This window comes from Melospiza georgiana, chromosome 28 (genome assembly GCF_028018845.1).
Source record: "Melospiza georgiana isolate bMelGeo1 chromosome 28, bMelGeo1.pri, whole genome shotgun sequence".
NCBI lineage: Eukaryota > Metazoa > Chordata > Aves > Passeriformes > Passerellidae > Melospiza > Melospiza georgiana.
The window spans coordinates 3,446,907-3,469,830 of record NC_080457.1 but is presented as its reverse complement, the minus strand read 5'-3'; the positions used below and the strand labels follow the sequence as shown (position 1 = coordinate 3,469,830).

General features: G+C 40.8%; 2 protein-coding genes across 2 annotated transcripts; one reads left to right on the top strand and one right to left on the bottom strand.

Annotated features, from left to right (window-relative positions):
* Positions 1 to 2,044: 2,044 nt before the first annotated feature.
* On the top strand, positions 2,045 to 6,927 carry LOC131094015 (histo-blood group ABO system transferase 1-like). Its single transcript, XM_058041483.1, has 5 exons — positions 2,045 to 2,109; positions 3,713 to 3,781; positions 4,586 to 4,618; positions 5,139 to 5,273; positions 6,210 to 6,927. The coding sequence occupies exons 1-5, from the start codon at positions 2,045 to 2,047 to the stop codon at positions 6,925 to 6,927; spliced, it is 1,020 nt and encodes a 339-aa protein (XP_057897466.1).
* A 2,170-nt stretch (positions 6,928 to 9,097) lies between these two features.
* On the bottom strand, positions 9,098 to 17,438 carry LOC131094014 (olfactory receptor 10C1-like). Its single transcript, XM_058041482.1, has 2 exons — positions 16,554 to 17,438; positions 9,098 to 9,172 (listed from the first exon to the last, which is right to left on the bottom strand). Exons 1-2 carry the CDS (start codon positions 17,436 to 17,438, stop codon positions 9,098 to 9,100), a joined length of 960 nt encoding a protein of 319 aa, XP_057897465.1.
* Between the last annotated feature and the right edge of the window lie 5,486 nt (positions 17,439 to 22,924).

The window sequence follows — 22,924 nt, the reverse complement described above, 5'->3', positions numbered from 1 at the left end:
TAAGAACAGTTTGAAGCCTTCTGAAAATGGAGTGTGTTGCTTTTTGCTGTCTCCATCTCAACCATGACATTAAATAATTATTGCACTGGTCTTTAATATTACTTGAGGTTCCACAGAGACAGCAGTACCCAAGGATTAAGTATCAATAATATTTTTAGGTGTGAAAGACACCATTCAGAGGGGAAATCCAACTCACTGCACGTGACTCCAACTTAGAGTGAGATACAGCCCAGAGAGAAGACACCCAAACATTCAATACACACCCATATTCAACCAATAAAACCACTTTTCATCCCCTTAATTTGGTCTGGCTCTATTTTTAGGTAACCCACACAGGTTGCAGTGCCAGGGAATAACTGGCTTGGCTGCTGCAGGTTTCTTGTTGTTTCCCCATTGCTCAGGTGTCAGCACTCCCACAAAAGGTGAGGATTGGGGTGGAGGTTCCTGCTGGCCCCGAGCCCAGGGCTGACACACACACAGAAGGATCTGGGAGCTGGTACTGGTTCAGCAGGGCTGGGAGCAGCAGAGAGCTGCAGCTGCTGGGGTGTGAGCATTGCCAGAACCACAGGTGAGTGCTGGAACCCTGGAAAATGAGAATTTTGGATTTTCTGTGCTGACAGGCACTGACCTCCAAGAGAACACCGCATTTGACCTGAGGCTGTGGAGAAGCTTCCAAAATGGAATGATAGAACTGGGATTGTGGGTGTAGAGTTTGAATAGAAGTGTGTAATGTCACAGGGTGGAAAACTTAGAGTTTAAGGGTTTAGAATATAGTAATATATATAGAGCAAGATGGAGGGTTTAGGGTGGTGGCTGGTCTTTCTTCTCCTTCTTTATTCTCCTTTCTTTTCTTTTTTCTTCTCCCCCTTCTCCTCCTTCTCTTTCACCTTCTCCTCCTTCTTCTTCTCTTTCACCTTCTCCTCCTTCTTCTCCTTCTTTCTCCTTCTCTCTTCTTCTCTTTCTTCTTCTCCCCCTTCTCCTCCTTCACCTTCTCCCCCTTCTCTTTTTCCTCCTTCACCTTCTTCTCCTCCTCCTTTTTCTCTTCCTTCCCTTTTCGTCCTCCTCTTTCTCCTTCTCCTCCTTCTCCTTCACCTTCTTCTCCATGGGTTTGGGTGGTTTTGTGTAACTGGATAAAAAAAATCCACATTGTGGGCCACGGGTGATTGGTTATTGGGTTAAAAGCAAAAATAGTTGAGGTGTCATTTCTTAATTGGATAAGTTTTTTTCCCCTAAAGGACCTTGTAGAGAGAGAGATGGGGCCATTTTGTAGCTTGCTTGTGAAATGCTGTAGAATTCATAGCTTGTAAAATTGTGATATAGATAAGAAATTAGGCTGAGAAAGGGGTGACAGCAGGAGATGCTGAAATCAGAGGATGGTCAATATTGACAAACAGAATGCCCCAGAGACTTTTCAGAAGGCTGGGACAAAGGAAGGTGTGGCTGAACCCCAGTTGTGAACAGCCCCAGAATGGATGGAGAAGCTGAGCCAGAGAAAAGGACTGTGACTTTCAAATTAGAAAAAAAAGAGAACTGAGCAGTAAGGGGCAGAGCAGGAAAACCAAGGCAGCAAGGTCAAAAAGGAGAGCTAGACAAAAATAAATAAAATTAAATTAAAAAATAAAATAAAATAACAAAATATAATAGAAAAACAACAGAAAAAAGTGGAGACAGAGGGAAGGGAAGAAAGAAAGACAAAGATCAGAGAGGGCACTGGCTGGGGGAAAAAAAAAACCTGATTCAGAGAAAATCTGATATGAGAATTATTGCTTTGAACAATTAAAAATTGTTTACTATACTATTGTAAAATGAGAGCTCAGTGTGTAAAGATGTAGTATGTATTATAAATACCTAGATGTCAAACTTTCTATCTAGAAAAACTAATTTTTCTCTGTATTATGTCCAAACTTGCAGTGCAAAACAAAATACTTATTCAGTATTTCATAACCAGTATTTGCTGCCTTTTTGTTTTTGTGTTTGTTTTGGGTTTTTTCCCCACTTTGCTGTCAATCCAGAGTTCACAATCTTTTTTTGCAGCACTAAGGAGATGGGAATGACAAAATTACATGGCCTGGCTATTCTAGTGACAGCAGGGATCACTGGTGCAATCTGGTGGGTGTTTAACCTTTGATAATTATTCTCAACAAGAATTTCTTTCTACTGCCCAGACTCAGACAGGTTTCTTCTAGCTAATGCAGGTACAATTTAAGCTTTGAATTTACACAAATTCAAAATCTCCTTTTACATTCAAAAGATGAAAATAAGCAAGGTGTGGACACTTTTAACCTTTTCTGTGAAATTCTAAAAGTCTGAATAATTATATATAATATATATAATATATATATAAATATATATTTTACATATAATATATATATAAAATATATATTATATATTATATTTATATATATATTATATCGAGAATATTTCAAGTATTCTTCAATCTAAAAATGTTGTTTCGTGGTGGTTGGTTTCATGCCAATATTCAAATCTGAGCACTGATTGGTTTGACTTCAAACTCCCAAAATCTCACTTCCTTTCAAACCAGGACAGGTGTGTATTCAGTGTTCTGGAGCCTGAAATCAGAGCAGGTGGGGTTAATTCAGAGTTGGCTGGAACAATATTGAAGATCTGTTCCAGTTGTAGGAATCAGGACAAATTTTCAGCCGTTCTTTCTCTGCAGCAGAGCATCAAATGCTCAAATGTGAGCACAAATGCTCACATTTTTGTTTAAATTTACACTCAGATCCCACAGAATGGCCAGAGCAAAGGGATGCTGTGAACATCTGGATTCAAGAGGCAGCTGCAGAGGAGTTCTGGCATCAGCTGAGACCAAGTTCTGCTCAAAGCACACACATTGCCTTTGGTGCAAAGAGTCTGGGGCAAATTAAATGACTCTCAGATCCTCAGAGCTGATTGACCTTCAGATAACTTTAGGCTAAACTCCTGTGTGAAAAACACCAATCACTTGTTTCTAAAATTTTAAAAATTTAATAGTAATAAAATGGTTATAAAAATAGTAATATAATTAGAGTAATAAAAATTTTGACAATTTGGATTAGGACAATACGAGACAAAAAAACCCCAAAGAGTTACAGACATCTGGGTGCCTCTTTCTGAGCAAAATAAGCCCAAAAAAGGACCCATATGAACAGAGGATTAACCCTTAAAAGCAATAACTTGTTGCATATTCATACACCTCATACATGATGCATAAATTCCATTCAAACACAGGATTCTGTCTGGTCAGTGTCAGCTTCTTCCTCTGAATCCTAACAGTGTCTTCAGGGCTGAGCAAGGTGGGAAGAAGTTCGTTTCTTCTGATAAGGGAGCAATAAATTTTCTTTCTCTGAAAGATTCAGGGGTCCTGTGGCTGCTGAGTCCTCTCTTTAAAAAGTCTCTTACATGGCACAGTTTCTATTTTAACATTATGTTATAACCTAAAACTCTATTTAACACACTACTTAAGGAAATTAATACAGCATCACTTTCTGACATAACACATATAATATTCATTTTAATATTTGCCAAAGCCAATAATAAAATAGGCATTTTTCGCATCCTGTCTTGAAACAGCTGAGATTTGCAAATCCTCATCACCATACTGACCCCACAAATGTTCTGTTAGATTTGTTTTATAGTTTCAGTCACAATGGAAGTGGGTGAGAGGTTGATTTTGGTTTTGTCATTGACTCATTGCCTTCTTATCCTGTCCAAGGTACCACTACCCTTTCTCCCCAGCCAGAGCTCAGGAACACAAAGCCTCTCATGGAGACGATTCAGTCCTGTAAGTTCATTCTGCAAAATGAAAAAGTAATAAAAGAGGTATGGACATACAGGAGAGCGTCACGGACGCATTTTATGAAAAATCCTTCTGTTAGGATGTTTTCTCCTGACAAGCTGAGAGGCCTCAGAAATGAAATGTGAACAATGGTTATCTGCTGCTGTGGAATGCAACAGGTGCATCTGTGATTGGTCTCATCTGGTTGTTTTTAATTAATGGCCAATCACAGTCAGCTGGCTCAGACTCTCTGGTCAGTCACAAGATTTTATTATGATTCCATTTCTTTCCTTTCAAGCCTTCTGACTAAATCCTTTCTTCCACAATTCATTTAGTATAGTTCTAATATATAATTTTCTTTTAATATAATATATATAATAAAATAATAAATCAAGCCTTCTGAAACATGGAGTCAAGATTCTCATCTCTTCCCTCATCCTGGGACCCCTGTGAACACCATCACAGGAAAGAGTTTACCAAAGGATCAGTCCAGGCCATGAGGACAACACTCACCTAAAAGACTCCTTTTTAGGCACCAGATCCATGCCCTGGAAGTGCAAATTTCTATTTTGATATGAGCCACCCTGCAGGGTCACATTGTATATGAACTCATATAAATAATAAAATAGTGTTTGTGGTCGAGTCTGGATGCTCACTGACATTGAACCGCACAAAGATCTCTTGTGGCGCTCATCTCTCATTAAAAAAAAAAAAAAAAAAAAAAAATCTGAAGCTTCTGTGCCACAATTCATTTATGTACCCTTTATTTCTCCCTGTATAATATTTCCAATATTTTTTTTTCATTTGCAGAAAAATAGATGAAACATCTCTGATGCTTCCATGGTAAGTGCACCTGCTCTGGCACAATGGAATATCATGACCATGAAATCCCATTGATGTCAGAAACACAGACTGAATGAACAGCAGAGGATGAAGCAACTCTTCCAGAAATGCACAGATGAAGAACCTTTAATTTGTTACTTTAATTTTTTACTTTCAGAAAGGAAACCGAGAAATGATGGTGAATGTTGAAAATATTTTGGTTTAATTTTATCTTATTCAATTTTTTGAGTCCTCTGTCACCACTCAGAAGCTAAAAAACAAGAGGCCTTGGCTGATACTATTTTTTGTGGTGGCAGTCACCATCATACCTGACGTATAAACGCCTGTGGAATTAACATTTTAGGTCACTGGGATAAATTATTTTCTGGAATTGCCTATTCAGAAATCTGTGCTGCAATCAGAAACCTGTGCTGTGATTTCAAAGTGAGACTGGAGTGATTAATTCAGTGTTACATCTGTGCTTGTTTTCATGAATTTCCTGGGCCATCTCAAGCCTGCCTTCATTCCCAACCCCTTGCAGGAGGAGGGATGTGCTGGTGCTGACACCATGGCTGGCTCCAATTGTCTGGGAAGGCACGTTCAGCAGAGACATCCTGGATGCTCAATATCTGCAGAAGAACCTGGTCACTGGAGTGGTCACTTTTGCTGTTGAAAAGTACTGGTTTGTCCTTTATTTCTTGTCAAATAGTTAAACCTCTCTGCAGTACTGCTGGTGGAGCATGATTGTATCTGCAAGGGATGGAGGAAGGAATGATGAATCTGACTACAGGTTCTAGGAAGGCTAATTTATATTTTATTTTATTTTATTTTATATATTTTACTATCATATATAATTATTAATTTTATATATAATTAATTATTATATATTATATTAAAAATACTATACTATACTAAAGGATACAGAGAGGATACTTACTGAATGCTAAAAAGATAGTAATGAAAATTATATATATTCTATATATAAATTATACATATATTATTATATATATTATTATATATATAATTACATATACTATGTATATCTTATATAAAAATAACAATATATAATTTCTATAAAATAATAATATATAATGTTATATAAAATTATATATAATAATTAATTATATGTATAATTAATTTTTATATATTATATTATAAATACTATACTATACTAAAGGACACAGAAAGGATACTTGCTGAATGCTAAAAAAAATAATAATGAAAACTCCTGACTCTTTCCAGAGTCTCCACAGAGCTTGGCCCCAACTGGCCAAAGAGTGAAAACATCTCACAGCAGAGTAATATTTTCCTCTTTGAGCCAGGTCTCATAAGCTCTTGGAGATTTATATCACACCCAAGATATCTCAGCTAGCTTAGAAGGCATAAAATCAGCAGGATGGCTTCTGTGGTAGTGATGGAAACAAAAAGGTACAATAAAAGGCAAAATAACAAAACTCTTTGCAGAGAAAAACCCAGCAGCTGTGTTAAATAAAGGACACTAACATCATAAAAAGGAGCAATAGATAGAAAAAGAGAAAGAAAATGAATTTGAAAAGCTGTCACTCCTCAGCAGAAGGAGCCTCTCCATTCTCTTCCTTTCCATGTCTCTCAGCTATGTCCAGTTCATAGAAGGGTTCATGAGCTCTGCCAACGAATACTTCCTTGCTGGGCACCCTGTGAACTTCTACCTGTTCACAGACTGTCCCGAGAAGGTCTCCCACCTTCAGATGGCCCCTGAGAACCACCTGTTTGTCATCCCTGTCCAGCATGACCCCAGGTGGCAGGACATCTCCAGGAGCCGCATGGACATGCTCAGCTCCTACATCCAGAGCCAGTTCCAGCACGAGGTGGATTATCTGTACTCCGTGGATATCAATGTCCAGCTCCTGGCACATATTGGCGTGGAGATCATCGATGCCTTGGTGGCCACCATCAGCTCCTGGCAGGTCACCCCACAGCAGGAGGACGAAGCCTCTGAGAAACACTCTGAGTCACAACCTGCCATCCCTGAGGGACAAGGGGACTTCCACTACACTGCCAGCTTCTATGGGGGCAGCGTGGCTGAGGTGTACAAGCTGACCAGAGCCTGCTCTGCAGGGCTGCTGCAGGACAGAGAAAATGGCATTGAGGGTCCCTGGCACCACGAGAGCCACCTCAACAGGTACCTCCTGCAGCACAAACCCACCAGGCTGCTGTCCCCAGAGTACTACTGGGACACAGAGCTGAGCTCCAGCAGCATCCTGGTGAAGAGGATGTGCCCTGTGCACCAGCACAGCCAGAGGCAAGCTCCTCAAACAAAGAGTGTGAGGCCTTCCTTCTTCTCTGTCTGAAGTTTCCCTCATCTGCTGTTGGGAAGGATGAAAGTTTGACAAGGAAAGTCTCACAGATGCTTAGCAGAAAGATTTTTAAATGTAGAGTCTGATGAAGGAATAGAGATGGAAGCAAGTTTTGGTATAGAAGAAAAGAATTGCTGAGCCAGTCTTACTGGATAACCAAGGAGGCAAAGGGTGTGTTAGTTAGAAGGGGTTTTTATGGCTTAGAGCAAAGGATAAACCCACCTCAAACAAGAAAATGTTTTTACCAAGCACAAAGATAGCACAGGCAAACAAGTCAGCGAAGTTGCAAGTAGAAAAAAGGTCTCAGAATTTTCCACTGCAAGAAAACTGAAAAACAACTTCCAGCTTAAATTGTAATGTACTGACTTTGAGTGATTGGAGAACAGTAACATGAATATGGTAATTACAGTAGTTATGATAGGCTAGAGATAAAAGTTAAGGTATAGATTGGTTCTACTGTATGAAGATGCTCAGCAAAGAGAAGTATAGAATGCAATGTAACTAAAAGAAAAATATATAATGCATTGTAACCAAAAGAAAAGTATAGAATGCATTGGAACCTAAACTAAGGGTCTCTGGAGCTGACAGCTGTAGGCACAGCTCTGTTGCCCATGACCCTGGAGTGCTGTAACCTCTTGGATGGAATAAACTGCATTTTGGATACAATAAACTGCATTTTGAATACAATAGACTGCATTTTGGATACAATAAACTGCATTTTGAAGAGCCACCTGGAGTCCCACATCCCTCATTTCAGCTTTTAAAATCTGCCTCATGATCATCATGAAAGGGACACAGATTGGGGACCACCAAAGAAAAAGGATCCTTGTGTGAAATTCTGGCCCTGCTGGAGAAAGTTGCTTGCCTAGGACCCCAAGGCCTGAGCACATTGCTGAGCTGTTGTTCACAGGTGTGTTTGCTGCATGCTGCACTGAACCTGGTGAAAAGATTTATGGGGGAGGCATTTTAATGGTGGTATGTGCTTTATTGCAATTTCATTCCTTAAGAATACAGATTTGAAAACAGAACAAGGAGACAACATCGTGCTCAAACCTGGTTTGTCCAAAACTGGGCAGTAAAAGGTTACTGAAAGAGGGCCAGACAAGAGGAATCTGTGTGATTTGATGAGTTTTCAGATAAAGATTGGTGTGAACATTCAGCTGAAGCATTCTGGGGAATTGAGTTAGTTACAATCTACTTAACTAGTTACTTAGGCAAAAGTAATCAAATAATTTTAGATCAATGGAGCAGGACACAGATTTAGATGTAAGACTCAGAGAAAGTAAATTCTGGTATGAACCAGCCCTTTTGAATCACTTCAGAGAGCACAGATGATGCTGGTCCCATGAAATCAGAGTGCTGAATTAGGTGAGGGGGTAAATTAATCTTCATTTTTGCAGCATCTCCCCTCTGTGAGGCTTAATCCTCTGCTGCTATCTGATTTCTCAGTCACTGCTGAACAGGTTTAACCTGTGAAATTTGACCCCTTGGGAGACAGGACAGTGCAGGGCTCCCAGTGCAGAACAAAGACCTGCACAGGTTCTGCAGCCCCTGGAACATCCTGGGCACTGGAAAATCTCTCTTCTCCATAGAGCTTCCCATCCCAATGCCTCTGGAAACTGGAATCAGGTTTCCCAGCACCTTCACAGACAGGAGTGAGCTCAGTTGGTTGTTCTGAATAAGGACCACCAAATTCTCTGCCTAGTGGCCCTCATCTTACCAAGGTAAGAAATTTTAGCTGATCCTTGCACCGTGCAAATTCCTGCCTTGTGCTGGGGTCAAACCTGGCCAGGAAAGGGTTAATGGGGGTGGGTGATGGCAAAATGTACTGGAACAGCAAGAATGGGACAGACATAGCAGAGTTCTGTACCTGGGCTAGGGCAACACTATGCAGCAGGACAGATTAGGCCAGAGGAAATGTAATTTTCTGTTATTTCCATTCAGTCAAACACCTGGCTGCAAGGGATGGTATAATAGAGTCTATGCTGAGTTGCTATTTAACTTTTAAGAGAGTATAAATATTGTGAGATTTAGCCTTACTAGCTTCCAAAATCTAGTCCCAATGGTGATAAGAAATCAGTGTGTGAAGGGTAACAAAGGATTTAGGCTCCTGGACATGCTGACACACATCACCATTGTCAGAGCTGGAATGGGTTGTGGATTGTTAGATTAATCCCTTTTCTGACCCAGAAATGGGGTAACTGAGAGGTATTTTAAAACTTTTTATTCCATTTTCAATCTTGTATGAAGGGTGAGACAATACAGATGTTATAATTCACACCATCATAATCAGAACCCAATTATTTCCTAATTACAGTATATTATAAGTGTTTCTTGGTCTATCAGCTTTTGCCACACCATGCTGTAAATACCTTGAAGTTAATAATCTAAAATTACCTCTCATGGGTCCTACTACAGTGCATCTTTCATAGTTCTATTTCTCCAAAGTATCTAATCTTATTTATAAAACCATCATTTGAATCTTGTTTCTAGCTCCATTTCTCTCCCAGCAATGTCTGTCCTGTTCCATGGCATTTCCAAGTCAGCATTTCTCACCTCCAGGTTTGCACACAGATGCACACACTGTGTGAGCCTTCTGCCAGACATGGAAAATTCCCTACAAATCCATTTCCCCCAGTGCATGCTGTAACTCACTGCTGTGGTATTTCCTACCCCTTGTACAGGAAGAGCCACAAGGAGCCAGGAATGAGGATGTGCCCGGGTGACACTGAGTGGTTCTGCTTGAGAGGAAGGAACAAAGAACTGGAACAATCTGGCAGGCCAGGCAGTGAGCTGGGGTGGCCCTTGAGGTGTTGTGAGGTCTGCAGGATGAGGTGAGAGATGAGAATTCGACTCCAAGTTCTCAGAAGGCTGATACATTATATTATATTATATTATATTATATTATATTATATTATATTATATTATATTATATTATATTATATTATATTATATTATATTATATTATATTATATTATATTATATTATATTATATTATATTATATTATATTATATTATATCATTACATTACTGTATTACATTACTGCATTACATCACATTACTGTATTACATTATATTATAATGTATTCCAAAACTATACTAAAGAAAGAGAAAGGGTACATCAGAAGCCTAAACAAGAATGATAATAAAAACCCATGACTGGCTCCTCAGAGTCTGACACAGCTGGTTGTGATTGGACATTACTTAAAAACAATTCACATATTTGGATAAATAATCTTCAGATCACGTTCCAGAGGAGCAAAACATGGAGTAGCTGAGGCTTCTCATCTTGCCAGGAGAAGAAATCCTGGCGAAGGGTTTTTTCCAGAAAATATCATGGTGACAGTCCCTGAGTTACACTGAGATAATGGGGGAGAAAGAACTCCCAGAACAGAAAGTTACAACAGTGCACAAAGTCTCCATGGCTCCTTGTGGTAATCAGAAAAACAGAAACCTCCAGAGACACTGAAGGATTTGATCTGCAGCCTTGGAAGGAGCTTGGATTGATGTAAAAATACAATACACAGGTGTTAAGCAGAAAATAATAAACTTATATTTCTATAATATAAGAATGGTGAGACTGTAATAAGGTGAGACTATGCCTTAAGTGAGAAACTAGACTGATAGATGATGAAGGGTTATATAAAATAAAAAGGGTGTGGTTGTAAAAACCACCATTAAAAACTTCTTTATACTTGCAGGAATGTGAAATAGAAGTGGATTTGTAGTCAGGGAACAGAAAACAGGAATCAAGGCCTGTTGCCTTCAGAAGTCAGGTTCACAAATGTATACAAATCTATCAAAAAATTTCTTTATACTTGCAGGAATGTGAAATAGAGGTGGATTTGTAGTCAGGGAACAGAAAACAGGAATCAAGGCCTGTTGCCTTCAGAAGTCAGGTGCACTCAGATTGGTGCATTAAATTGGTTCTGTTTCATGCATAAGGTTGTACACTTAGAGCCTTTACAAATCTAAATCTTTACAATCTACTTAGAGCCATTACAAACTTTCTTTTACTTGCAGGAATGTGAAATAGAGGTGGATTTGTAGTAAGGGAACACAAATCAGGAATCAAGGCCTGTTGCCTTCAGAAGTCAGGTGCACTCCCTAGCAGACTCTGTCATGCAAGTGTTTGGATGAAATTCAGAGTGATGCATCCATGAGAATTGCCAAGAATGATTTTTCTCACTGAGGGAACAGGGGGCTGTGCATTTTAATTGGTGCCTGGAGGTGGCTGAACCTGTCCTGGTCAGTGGAACCCTGACAGAGCAGAGCAGAGCAGCTGTGAATGCAGAAGGACTGGCTGTGGGTGGGAAAAGTGCCAAACTGATAAGGTGGAGCAAGCCAGGAAGTCAGAGATGAATCAGGATTAAGACTGGGATTACTTAAATTCTAGGATGGTAAATCACTGGCTCAGCATGGATGTTATGGTCTCTAAATATTTATGGTGTCTAAATAGAGATTCGTGCTGTGGGTCAGGTTTGACAGGAGCAGGGCACAGCAAATCTAGGATTCTAAAAAAATTGTTATGTACATGGGTGAATAATGGGTGGAAATGGATGTACCAGAATAGGGGAGCAGTCTTTAGATTGGGGTAGTGGGGAAAATACGAGCAGGTTGTGATGCAGAAGTGAATAGAACTGAGGAGACAGCTCAGCCTTATCACACTGTTCTCCGCTGCCAGTGAATTTTGCAGCTCCATCTCCAGAAATGCCTCCAGCATTGTGACATTCTGTGCTTGTGACAGAGTTCCGCAGCTCTGCTGAACCACCCCCACACAGCAGCAGCTCCAGCAGCTGGCATTTGTCACCACGATTCTCCTCACAGAGAAAAGCAAGGCACAATTCTCCCCAAGAATATTTCTGGGTTTCACATTCTCTGAACCTCAGAGAAAGGAAGAACAATTCTTATCTCATTTGCTGTGCCTGTGTTTGTGCCAAAGTAGAATGCAATGCAGAGATTGTTTACCCACAGTGATGGTGTTTTGTTTCCTTGGCCTGTCAGGGCCAGGTGTGTGTGTGTGTGTCAGGACTGTCACTGACAGCCACGAGATTCTGGGCAGGGTGTGCAGGGTTGAGTGCTTGGCAGATTTAATTTAGATGTAATGTAATACAGTATAGAATATTATAGTATTTCAAGTAATTAATATTAAAGTAATTAATATTAAAGTGACTAATGTTAATATTTATTTAAAATACTAAATTTAAATATTCTTAAAATAAAAAATTAATTTATATTAAAGTAATATAGTATTTTAAAGTAATTAATTAGCCTTCTGATAAGATGGAGTCAGATGCATCACTCCCTCCCCTCATCGAGGAGAGGGAATTTAGTGTTATATAGTGTAATATAGTATTATATTGTGTAATTTAGTAATAGTGTAATTATAGTGTAGTATAGTATTATATAGTGTAATATAGTAATAATATAGTTTAATAGTGTGTAATATAGTATAGTAATGTAATATAATAAGTAATTAATTAGCCTTCTGATAAGATGGAGTCAGATGCATCGTTCTCTCCCCTCATCGGGGGTTCCCTGCAAATTCCATAGGAATTCCTCTCTCCAGGTGGTGCTTGCAGCACAAATCCAGCAAATCCAGGCTGCTGCTCCCATCTGCTGCCCGAAGTGTTCATTGCAAGCCTCTCTCCCTGTCTGGGAGGCAGCAGCAGCAGCAGCTTGAAACAACCTTCAGGGGTGCTCTGCACAAAGGAGAACTTAAACAGAAGTTACACTATGGATGTGATGCCTCAGGTTTCAGCTTTTCTATTTTTCAGGTTCTGTGATGCCTTGGGAATAGCAAACAGAACTTTGAGAATGAAATCAAGATTGCAAGAAGATCAAGTCAGATTTACCAGAAAAAGAAAATGGCATCAGACTTCTGCAAGCAAGAGGTGTTAAAAATGTATGTTTGTTTATATGATTATTGACCAAATCACTGTAGTAAAACATTACTAGCCTCCCTAAAATAGTATATAAGTGTTTGTATCCCACAATAAAATTAGATTCTGATCACCAAATCAGTCTTCCCTGTCTCCTCTCATCCCTGGCAGGTTACCTTCCCCCTTCCTGGCCAGCAGGGCACTGTGAGGAGCAGGAAAGGCCCTGGCTCTGTGCAAGCACAGCTCAGCAATGAAAACCCCTAATGTTTACCTGGAATTCTGGGGAGAAAAAGGGAATCAGTGTATTGTTAGGAGAGGAAATGTTTTCATCTACTTCTTTATGTACTGGTGATGGTGAGAAGGAGGAGGTTTGGTCTGAGTGTTTGCAGGATGTTTTGCTATCTCTGTACTGGCCATCAAGGTGAGAATATAAAGAGATAATAAAACTACAAAGAGCAAAGGGAGCAAATGAGAGATTCCAGGAGTCTGAATTCACTCCATTTTACACTGTGAGGTACAGGAGGACATCCTGCCCTGCTTGTTCTATTACAGATATTTTTGGTTTACACCAGAGCATGTGGTTTTGAACTTTTGAGCAATGGCTTTGGTTAAAGGAACTTACACCAGCCAGAAACAGTACCTATGAGCTGTCTCTTGCTGGGAAGGGATTCTTGCTTCTCTTTGGTCCTTGCTCCTGGGATTTGTTCATCTCTGGGCAGAGGTAAACCAGGCCTATGAGGAGTCAGATACCTGTTGGCCTCACGAACACAATGCAATGTCCTGACAGGTCCTGCAGCTGTTCTGAAGTTTTTAAAAACTCCTCACTCTCTCCATCTCTGATGTTACAAGGGTGTAGCACCAAAGGAGAGGAGTATTCCCAGTCTCATCTAGATTTGTGTTGATGTGATCCTGCCATTTCTTCAGAAAAGGAAACATTTGTGTTTGGTAAAATCTAAGAGCAATTAGCTGGAGCTAACAAAGATTTCTGCAATTAGACTGGCTCCTGAGATTCAGAACTTTCCTAGCTGGTGAATTGCCCTCTCCCCAATTCTCTGCAGCCCAGTATCTCCCCTGGGAGGGACCCAGCTAAACACAGAGGCCTAGTTAAAACTTGGTGAAACTCTGATGCCTTGGGACGTCTGCACTCAGAGTCTTGGAAAGAAACTTCATGGAGAGGAGGGAATAGGCAGCCAGGGATGTGAGCAAGGGCACAAGGGAAGAGCTGGAGAAACTAAAAGCCAAATAAACTCAAGATACTTATAATATCAATGATGCAGACATGCTGCAGTGAGCTCCTGATGTGTTCCAATTTAAAGTCAAAATAATCTGCTCATTATCACAAGAGCAATAATTGTCTTGTTCCAGAGCAGGTTTGCTGTGACAGCTGAGGCCTCACGGCCATTCTGTGCAGGGCTGATGGCAGAGGCAGCTCTGGGGGGACAAATGGGCTCTCAGCAAGGTCACAGAGCCACAGAAGCTCAGAGCTGGTAGGGACCTGCCAGGACCATCCATCCCAGCTCCTGGCCCTGCACAGGACACCCCCAGGGTCACCACAGGTGTGTGACAGCATTGTCCAGGCACCTCAGGAGCTCAGGTGGACGTGGTGCTGAGCCCACTGCCCTGGGGAGGCTCTGCCAGGGCCCAAGCACCCTCTGAGTGAAATGGTTTTTGTTGATATCCAACCTAAACCTGCCCTCAGTCAGCTCCAGCCATTTCCTCAAGTCCTGTCACTGCCATGAGGGGGAAGAGATGGACAGATGGACACCTGCCCCTCACTGCCCCTCAGGACGATGGAGCAGACCACAATGAGGTCTGACCCCAGGGTTCTCTCCTCCAGGCCCACAGAACTCCACAATTTCAAGAGACTTCACAGGAGTGGCACATATGATCACAAATTCTGTCATTGTCCAGTGGAGGACAATGAATCCCATGAATCCTCACAGAATCTCTCTTGTCAGGCCAGGCTGAGGTAGCTGGGCCTGGTCAGCCTCCAGAAGAATGAGAGGGGACCTTATTCCCATGTTAAATATCTGCAGGGAGGTTGTCAGTGATGAGGAGAGACAGGGAAGACTGATTTAGTCTGATTTATTGTGGGATACAAATACTGAATCTGCTTTATTGTGGGATACAAATGCTTATATCTTGCAGGGTTGTGAAGGTCCCCAGGATGAGGTGAGAGATGAGAATTGACTCAAAGTTCTCAGAAGGCTGATATATTATTTTATATTACATTATATTAAAAGAAAATTATATACTAAAACTATACTAAAAAAAAAGAGACATCAGAAGTCTAGACAAGAATGAATAATAAAAATCTGTGACTGACCAGAGTCCAGACACAGCTGGACTGGGATTGGTCATTAATTAAAAACAATTCACATGGAACTAATCAAGGATGTACCTGTTGGTAAGCAACCTCCAAACCACATTCCCAAGCAATCAGATAATTGTTGTTTACATTTCTTTTCTGAGGCTTCTCAGGAGAAAAATCCTGGTGAAGGGGTTTTTCAGAAAATATCATGGTGACACTTATATACTATTTTAGGGAGGTAGTAATGTTTTACTACAGTGTTTGGGTTAAAAATCACACAAACAAACTTATACATTTTAAACATCTCTTTCTTGCAGAAGTCTGATGTAATTTTCTTTTCCTGGTAGATCCATCTGATTTGATCTTCTTGCAATCTTGATTTAATCCTCAAAGTTCTGTTTGCTCTTCCCAAGGCCTCCAGTTATCAAATCCCTTGTGCTAACCACGTCCAAAGTCCATCATCTGTTCTGTGTCCCCCAACATCCCAACAGGAGGTTGTGTATCAAGGCATTCCCCCCACAAGAGCTTTTCTGCTGTTTGTCAGAGAAATCAAACAAATTCTCCTGTAGAGAGATTTTTTGGGCCCGTGGTTATTGCTTATTTTGGGGTTAACACTGGTCTGGCATCTCCCAGCTGCCCAAAACCACCTTGCTGTTGGAAATCATGTTCTTAACTTTCCAATATCATTCCAGTTTTGAGGATTTAATAAAAAGAATTTTATTAACAGTTACAGAGCTTTACAGTGGTTAAGGTCTTCAAATGCCTAGACTTGGTCTAACATGTTTAAAACATTTATTCTAAAATTCAAGAAATATCTTTGAGGCAGTGGGGCAGGAATGCAATTTTGCACACCTCTTCTTTTCTCTCCTAATAACAATCTCAGAATTAATAATCAGTACTCATTAATTTCCTGGGCTCCATATCATAGCCTGAATTATATCCTCTCCCAGAGAAATTTACTGAACATTTTCAGGAAATAAATGCAGAAGGATGAAAACTTATTCTTCTCAGTTCTTTCAGTAAAATCAGGCTCCTGAATATTACAATTCTGTTCAAAAAGTCAGAAGTATGCAAAACACAATTTTAAAGTTTCTGAAAAGTAGCAAGGAAAAGAAAGAGAAAGAGAAAGAAAAGAAACAGAAAAGGAAAAGGGGAAAAGTTTATCTAGTTAAGAATTTCTTAAGTATGTGGAAGAAGTTTCCTTCCAAAATGTTAACATAGCTTCTGACACTCCCTCTTACAGCTGAAAATCTCCACTCTTCTCCCTCTTTCCTTCCAAAAGCTGAAGTGAATCTGGAAATTCATTTCACTGACCAAGAATTTAGAGTGAAAAATACCAACACAAACACCTGAGACACCCCAAATATTCCATTTCATTTCCACGCTAAATTAATTTTTCTCCATTTTTTCTTCAGGGCTCTTTTTACCTCCTTATTCCTCAAGCTATAAATGATGGGATTCAACAGAGGAGTCAGCACAGAATAAGAGAGTGAGAGGAATTTATCCACAGCTGCACAGTAGGTGGATTTTGGCCTCAGGTATGTGGAGCCTGCAGTGCCATAAAACAGAGTCACAACCAAGAGGTGTGAGGAGCAAGTGGAAAAGGCTTTCTGCCGGCTCTCAGCTGATGCCATGTGAAGAATGGTGGAAATGATATGAATATAAGAATAAATGATGAGTAAGAAAGGGCTGAGAATAGCAAAAACAGCCACCAGAATGACCTGGAGCTCTCTTGGCAAGGGGTTGCCACAGAGCAGGTCCAGCATGGGCTGGATCTCACAGAAGAAGTGGTCGATGGCAGAGCCACACAAGGGTGAGCTGAAGGTTATCAGGGTGTGAATTAAACCCACAGCAGCCCCACAAATGTAACAGCCAGCAACCAGGCCCCTGCAGACCCTGCTGCTCATGATAATTGTGTAGTGCAAGGGGTGGCAAACTGCGAAATAACGATCGAGTGACATGGCAGCCAAGAGGAAACATTCAGCAACCCCGAAGAAAAGGAAGGAAAACATTTGCATGGCACATCTTGCCTTGGAAATACTTACTGTTCCCACCACCAGGTTCTCCAGGATGGTTGGGATCATGGCTGATAAATAGCAGATATCCAGACAGGACAGCTGAGTGAGGAAGAAATACATGGGGGTGTGAAGGGTGTTGTCAGTGTTTATTGTGAAAGCTATCACTGTGTTAGCCACCAAGGTGAGGATATAAAGAGATAATAAAATTACAAAGAGCAAAGGGTGCAAATGAGAGTTTCCAGAAAAACCCAGGAGTCTGAATTCACTCGGTCCACTGAGGTTCCCAAGGATCATCCTTCTTGGTTTGAGATGAAGCTGCAAACAGCCAGGCAAATCTGCAATCAAAATACAACTGCCTGCTTGAGCAGACAAAAGGATGGCTGGAATTTATGAGAAAAGATCTTCTGAACAGATTATAAAACTTCCTGAAGAAAATAAGGCAGCCTTATGCCTTTATTTTTGTCTCTGTTTTTGATAGATTCTTCTTTCATAGCATTGCCTTCATTGCATATTCACTACTGTCTTCAAATGCTCAGCTAGTATTTTTACCCTGTAGAAAAATAAAAGAAAATACAGCAGATATCTTTTTATGGACTAATCAATTCAAGTCTCAAAATCATAAGTAGTAGCATTTGAATATAACAAAGGTAATTTCTCTGTTACCTGTTGTGGAGTGTGGTGGAAGAAGAGGAAGGGAAAAAAACCCCTAAATTATGAGATCTCCAGAAAAGCTTTCAACTCTGAGCACTCTGCAGTGAAGGAGAGGAGAGGATTTTCCACAGCTCTTTATAATGTATTTATATGTATTTATAAAGTCCACAGAGACTCGCTAGTGCTGATGGGAGCAACAAGGAATAGTTGTTATGATTGGATAAATGTGATGCACTTGTTTGAGTTGACTCACAGCCACCTCTATATTTACATAGCTTGGAAATTTATTTCTATATAAACCCAGATATCCTACAGAAATATCAAGATCTGGTTTTACTTTGCAGTAATTACTATTATTTTAATTAATGACAGCTATCATACAGGCTTACAATACTTCTGCTTTCTCAATAAAATTTGAAGGTGAAGCAAAGATACAGCCCACATTCATCTGGGGATAAGGAACAAAAGATTCACTCATTAACAATCTTAATTTTTATTGTATCCTATTAAAAGATCTTTTTTATTTTGCTGTTGTTTAGTTTATTGTGTGTTTTTTTGCTCAGACCCATCAGGAACTCCACATTGTCTCTCTCACCACGGTGCCCCTTTCAATGCCAAAGAGATTGATTAAAAGTTGAATTAGTGGCTGACACTCACATTTCCAGTGTTAAAACATCTCATTCAGTCTGATCCTTTTTCCCTTGACTGTTTTTGCCCACTTTTATCCTTATTCACTGACTGCAGAGTTACCTCTGCATCACAGCCATATTCTGTGAACAACAGAAAGGGATTTTCTTGGGAAGAACCACCTCATGTGATGTGTCTTCTGTATGGTGACAGCTTGAAAATGCAGTGTCTTCGTTTAATTAAACAGAAACACAATAAACACAGAAATTATTATCTACAGAGGAAAATCTCTGAGAAATCTGAAGGGCCTATCTGCAATGGTGTGATGTGATCTCCTAAGGCAGGCCATTCCTGCACCATTAATTAGAAAATAATAAAATCAGAGTTAAATGTGAGTTATGCACATGTTTTTTCCTCCTGCAAAACCTTTAAAGCCATTTTCCCATTTCTCTTTGTAGTTTGTCTCCCCATCAATTTTTAATCCCTTAATTCAGGCAAGATCAGGCCCAAGACCATGAAAGGTGAAAACATAACAGATTAAAATAGATGTGCAAGTGCTCTGTAGGTCTTTCTTTAGAGTTTGTTCTAACAGAACCAGAGAAAGATTGTGCTGTACCTAAATTGTGTTGTACCTAAACAATGAGAAGAAAATTCCTGACTCCCACAACTGCAGCAGTCAATACCCACCAGACCCTTTTCCTCTGGGAACACAGATAAAAACACTTCAGATTTGTGATGTGGCCTTTTCCAAAAAAACATTAACCACAGATTTCTCCTACTGGCAGCTGAGCTACTTTATTTTATTTCATTCTTCTGTCTCTTCTTCCAGATGCTGTTGTCCTCTGGCACCTACACAGGTAGGGCTTCTCTTTCAGGGAGACTTACAGCCTATGAAGAAAAAATGGATTATTGGAATAGAATATCATTTCAATAGAAGATCAATTCAAGATATTTTTTTATTTTTGAAAAAAAAAAAAACCTGCTACACCTGAAACATGCCTGGGACAAATGTTATTTCCTGAGGTGCAATCTATATTATTTAGCTTTTTTTTTTTGCATGTTACTGTGGAGATTATGTGGGATTATCTGTGTTCACTAGGTAATTCTTTCCTGGAATGCATCCCGTCCAGAGAATGATAGCCTGAACTCAGATATTAAACTGTGGTTTAGAGTTATTCATCAAATCTCTCTATTCTCCATGTGTGTTGGGTGTGTAGACAACTTTGTCCCATGGGATTAAAGATGGCAAAGCAAATATATTTCTACAAATAAAATGAAGTATTTATTTACATTTATTGCAATGATTAACCAAAATAACTTGATCAGAATTATTTGTTACATAGCACAGGTAGCCATAACTACTAGTATTAGTGCACTAATTTTGAAGGAATAGAAGAGCAATTATATTAAATTTAGCAAAACAATAATTAAGTAGATATTGATGCTACCCATACAACAACCACAAGAAAATCTATTTTCTATTTTTCTCAGCCTTGAGAAGTGACCTTAAGGGGCTTCCCTACTCAAGGGAGGGATCTTCACCCACCTTAGGGTGGTAGTCTAAAAGTTCTCACCATGCAAAAGTGGGATGGCATGGTGAGAACTTCTACAGCATAACAGGATTGGCTACCAATCTGATACATTTTTAGATTTTGTTTTTTCAGGTTTATTCAGTAAAATATGCTTTGCTGCTGAAAAAGGTGATAGAAGTGAGACACTTGTGACTCTCACTTCCCTGTGAAGGCCTGGCCATCCCTGCTGCTCCTGCCCTCAGATCAGGGAGTATCTATTTGGGAATGATATAACTTTACAGACACCTTTTCTAATGAATTGTTTTAATTAAATTTTCTAATTCCTTGTTTTAATTAATCACAACCAGTGTAATTTTCCACTCTGTCATAGCCAACATTCGGCAAGGTTTGTCATAAGCTGCTACAGTGGGAACACAGCTTGGGAAAATTCCTGAAGGTTTAAGTTTTGCTAAAACCACTGTAATCAACCTTGATAAGCTTCAATGGTCTCAGAGCTGGAAAAGGGATTTATTGCTGAAGCTGGACACAAGGAATGCAGGATTTATGAGCCATGAGGCCATTGTGCAGAACCCTGAGATAAAGAGGGAACTAACAAAGCCAATCCACTGTAATCCCCTTGTCCTGGTTTCAGCTAGGGTAGAGTTAATTTCTTCTTTAATTTCTTCTTTAGCTGTTGCAGTGCTGTGGCTTGGATTTGGAATGAGAATGGAGTTAATAACACTGAATTTTTAGGTTTTGCTAAGCCATGTTTATCCTGAGTCAAGAACTGTTTGTTTCCTCATCTTCTGCTCTGCCAGTGAGGAGGCTCCAAAAAATAAAATGGGAGAGAACACAGCTGGGACAGGTGACCTGAACTGCCCAAAGGGACACCCACGCCCTAGAGCATCATGCCTGGTATATAAACTGGGAGGAATTGCCTAGAAAGGCAGCTGATCTTGGTTTGGGAAGGGATTTTGATTGCTCTGGCATCAGTCAGCAGGTGGTGTGCGATTGCAGTTGCATGTGGCCCCTTTTCATTATCATTATTAATTACTATTATTGTTGTACTTGACTTTATTTTCAAATATTAAATTGTTCTTGATTCAGCACACAAGTTTTACTCCAAATCTCCTCCCCTTGCACCAGTGTGGTGGGCAAGAAGAGGTGGTTGAGCAAGCAGCTGCGTGGTGCTTGATTTCCACCTGGGTTTAAAACACGATACCTCTCTCTATCTGGGAAAAAGATAATAAAAAGATTGAAAATATGAATTGATTAGCATGAAAAGCAAGAAGTCAATAATTAATAGAAGACAGAAAACTAATTAATGAAGAGTACTTTGCAATTTATAGCAAATGAACATTAATTGCTAAAATGTATAAATAGTGCAAAGTTTAGAAAGAGCGTGTGCATGTTGAAAGGACCACTTTAACAAGGTAATGTGTGCTTTCTGATACTAAAAGTGACATTAGAGAGCTTAATTTATTCTGATGTTTTCAGTGACAGTGTGATAGTTTGGTCAAGCTGCTCTCAGTGTTTTTAACACTAAAAACAGGAGACACTCCTTGCTCAATTTCTGGTGAGGTGTAAACAGCTGGAGCAGCTGTGTCCCTGCTCAGACAGTGTCCTGCTGCAGCTGGCTCCCTGAGAGCCCATCCCTTCATACTCTAAAAGCCTTTCCCACTCTTTAATAGGACACACTCCCTTCTCAGAGTGTGGAGATTCCTCCTTTGAGTGGGGACAGCCAGCAAGGTTTCACTCTGGGACTGAGAAAAATGTTCAGGGCCATTGGGAAGGGTGAGTAATGTCAGTCTCTACTTAACATTTATTTTTCTACCTTTAACATAATTGCTTCAATATTGCTTCCAAATACTGAGCTATATTAGTAGCAATAACTATCTACACAGTGGAATAAAGAATTCTAATTAAACCCTTTTTAGTCTAGCCACTAACATCATCATCCATGTAAATAAACCCTCATGTGTGAGAAGGCGTGTAGAAAACAAGGACACCTTTGCTAAAAACCGCAGCGCTAATCTTCCATTCTGCTTCAGCCAGGGCCACAATCTGACTGCAGCACTCCCAGGGTGCTCTGAGTGCTTGTCTGACACGCGTCTCTGGGCCATGGAAACCCTCCTCTTCCTCACTGGAGGCTGGTGGGTGCAGAGCACAAAGCGGCTGCGGAGATCGTAGCCCGGCTGCAGGGATCTTCTCTGCTCCCTCAGCCTGGCTCGGGATGGCTCCTGAGCAGCCCTGAGCATGGCAGCTTTCCTCAAGCTGCTGTTGTTATCCACTGGGGCTTTGTCACGATGTGGAGGACTCCTTCTGCCCCTGCTCCTCCTGCCCAGAAAGAGGTGGTGATGGTGTGGGCGCTGCACCGAGCGGCTGCGGCGCTCCCAGCCCCTTCTCCTCTGCTCCCTCCACCTCGGTGGGCTTTGCTGTCTGAGTGTGCCAGCCTGCTTCAAGCTGATGCTGGAGGGCTTTGGGACTGCTCTGTGGGCATGGTCATGACATGGAGGATTTGTTGCCTGCCTCCTCCTCCTCCTCCTCCTCCTGGGTGAGGGCTCTGTGTGCAGCACAAAGCGGCTGCGGAGGTTGTAGCCGCCCCGCACGGATCTGCTCATCTCTCCGTGCCTCAGCAGGGTTTGCTCCTGGGCAGCCCTGGGGGCACCAGCCCACTGCAGGCTCCTCCTGGAAGGCCCTGAAGCTGCAGCATCCCTGGGAGAATGGCCATTGCTGGCAGGGTTTGTTCTCCTCCCTGTTGAGGCGTCACAGTCCATGGTGTCCACAAAGCAGCTGTGGCCATCCCACAGCTGGGACCTGCTCCAGGCCTGCTCCATGCCAGCATCCTCCACCTCCAGCACTGTGTCCTGCAAAGAGAGCTGTGGAGAGTTCCTGCCCTCCTCTCCTGAAAGGGCCAGAGTCAGTGGGGAACCCCCAGAAGTTCTGGGAGGGGACATTTCAGAGCCTCCCAAAGGCTCTTCTGGAGGCTGC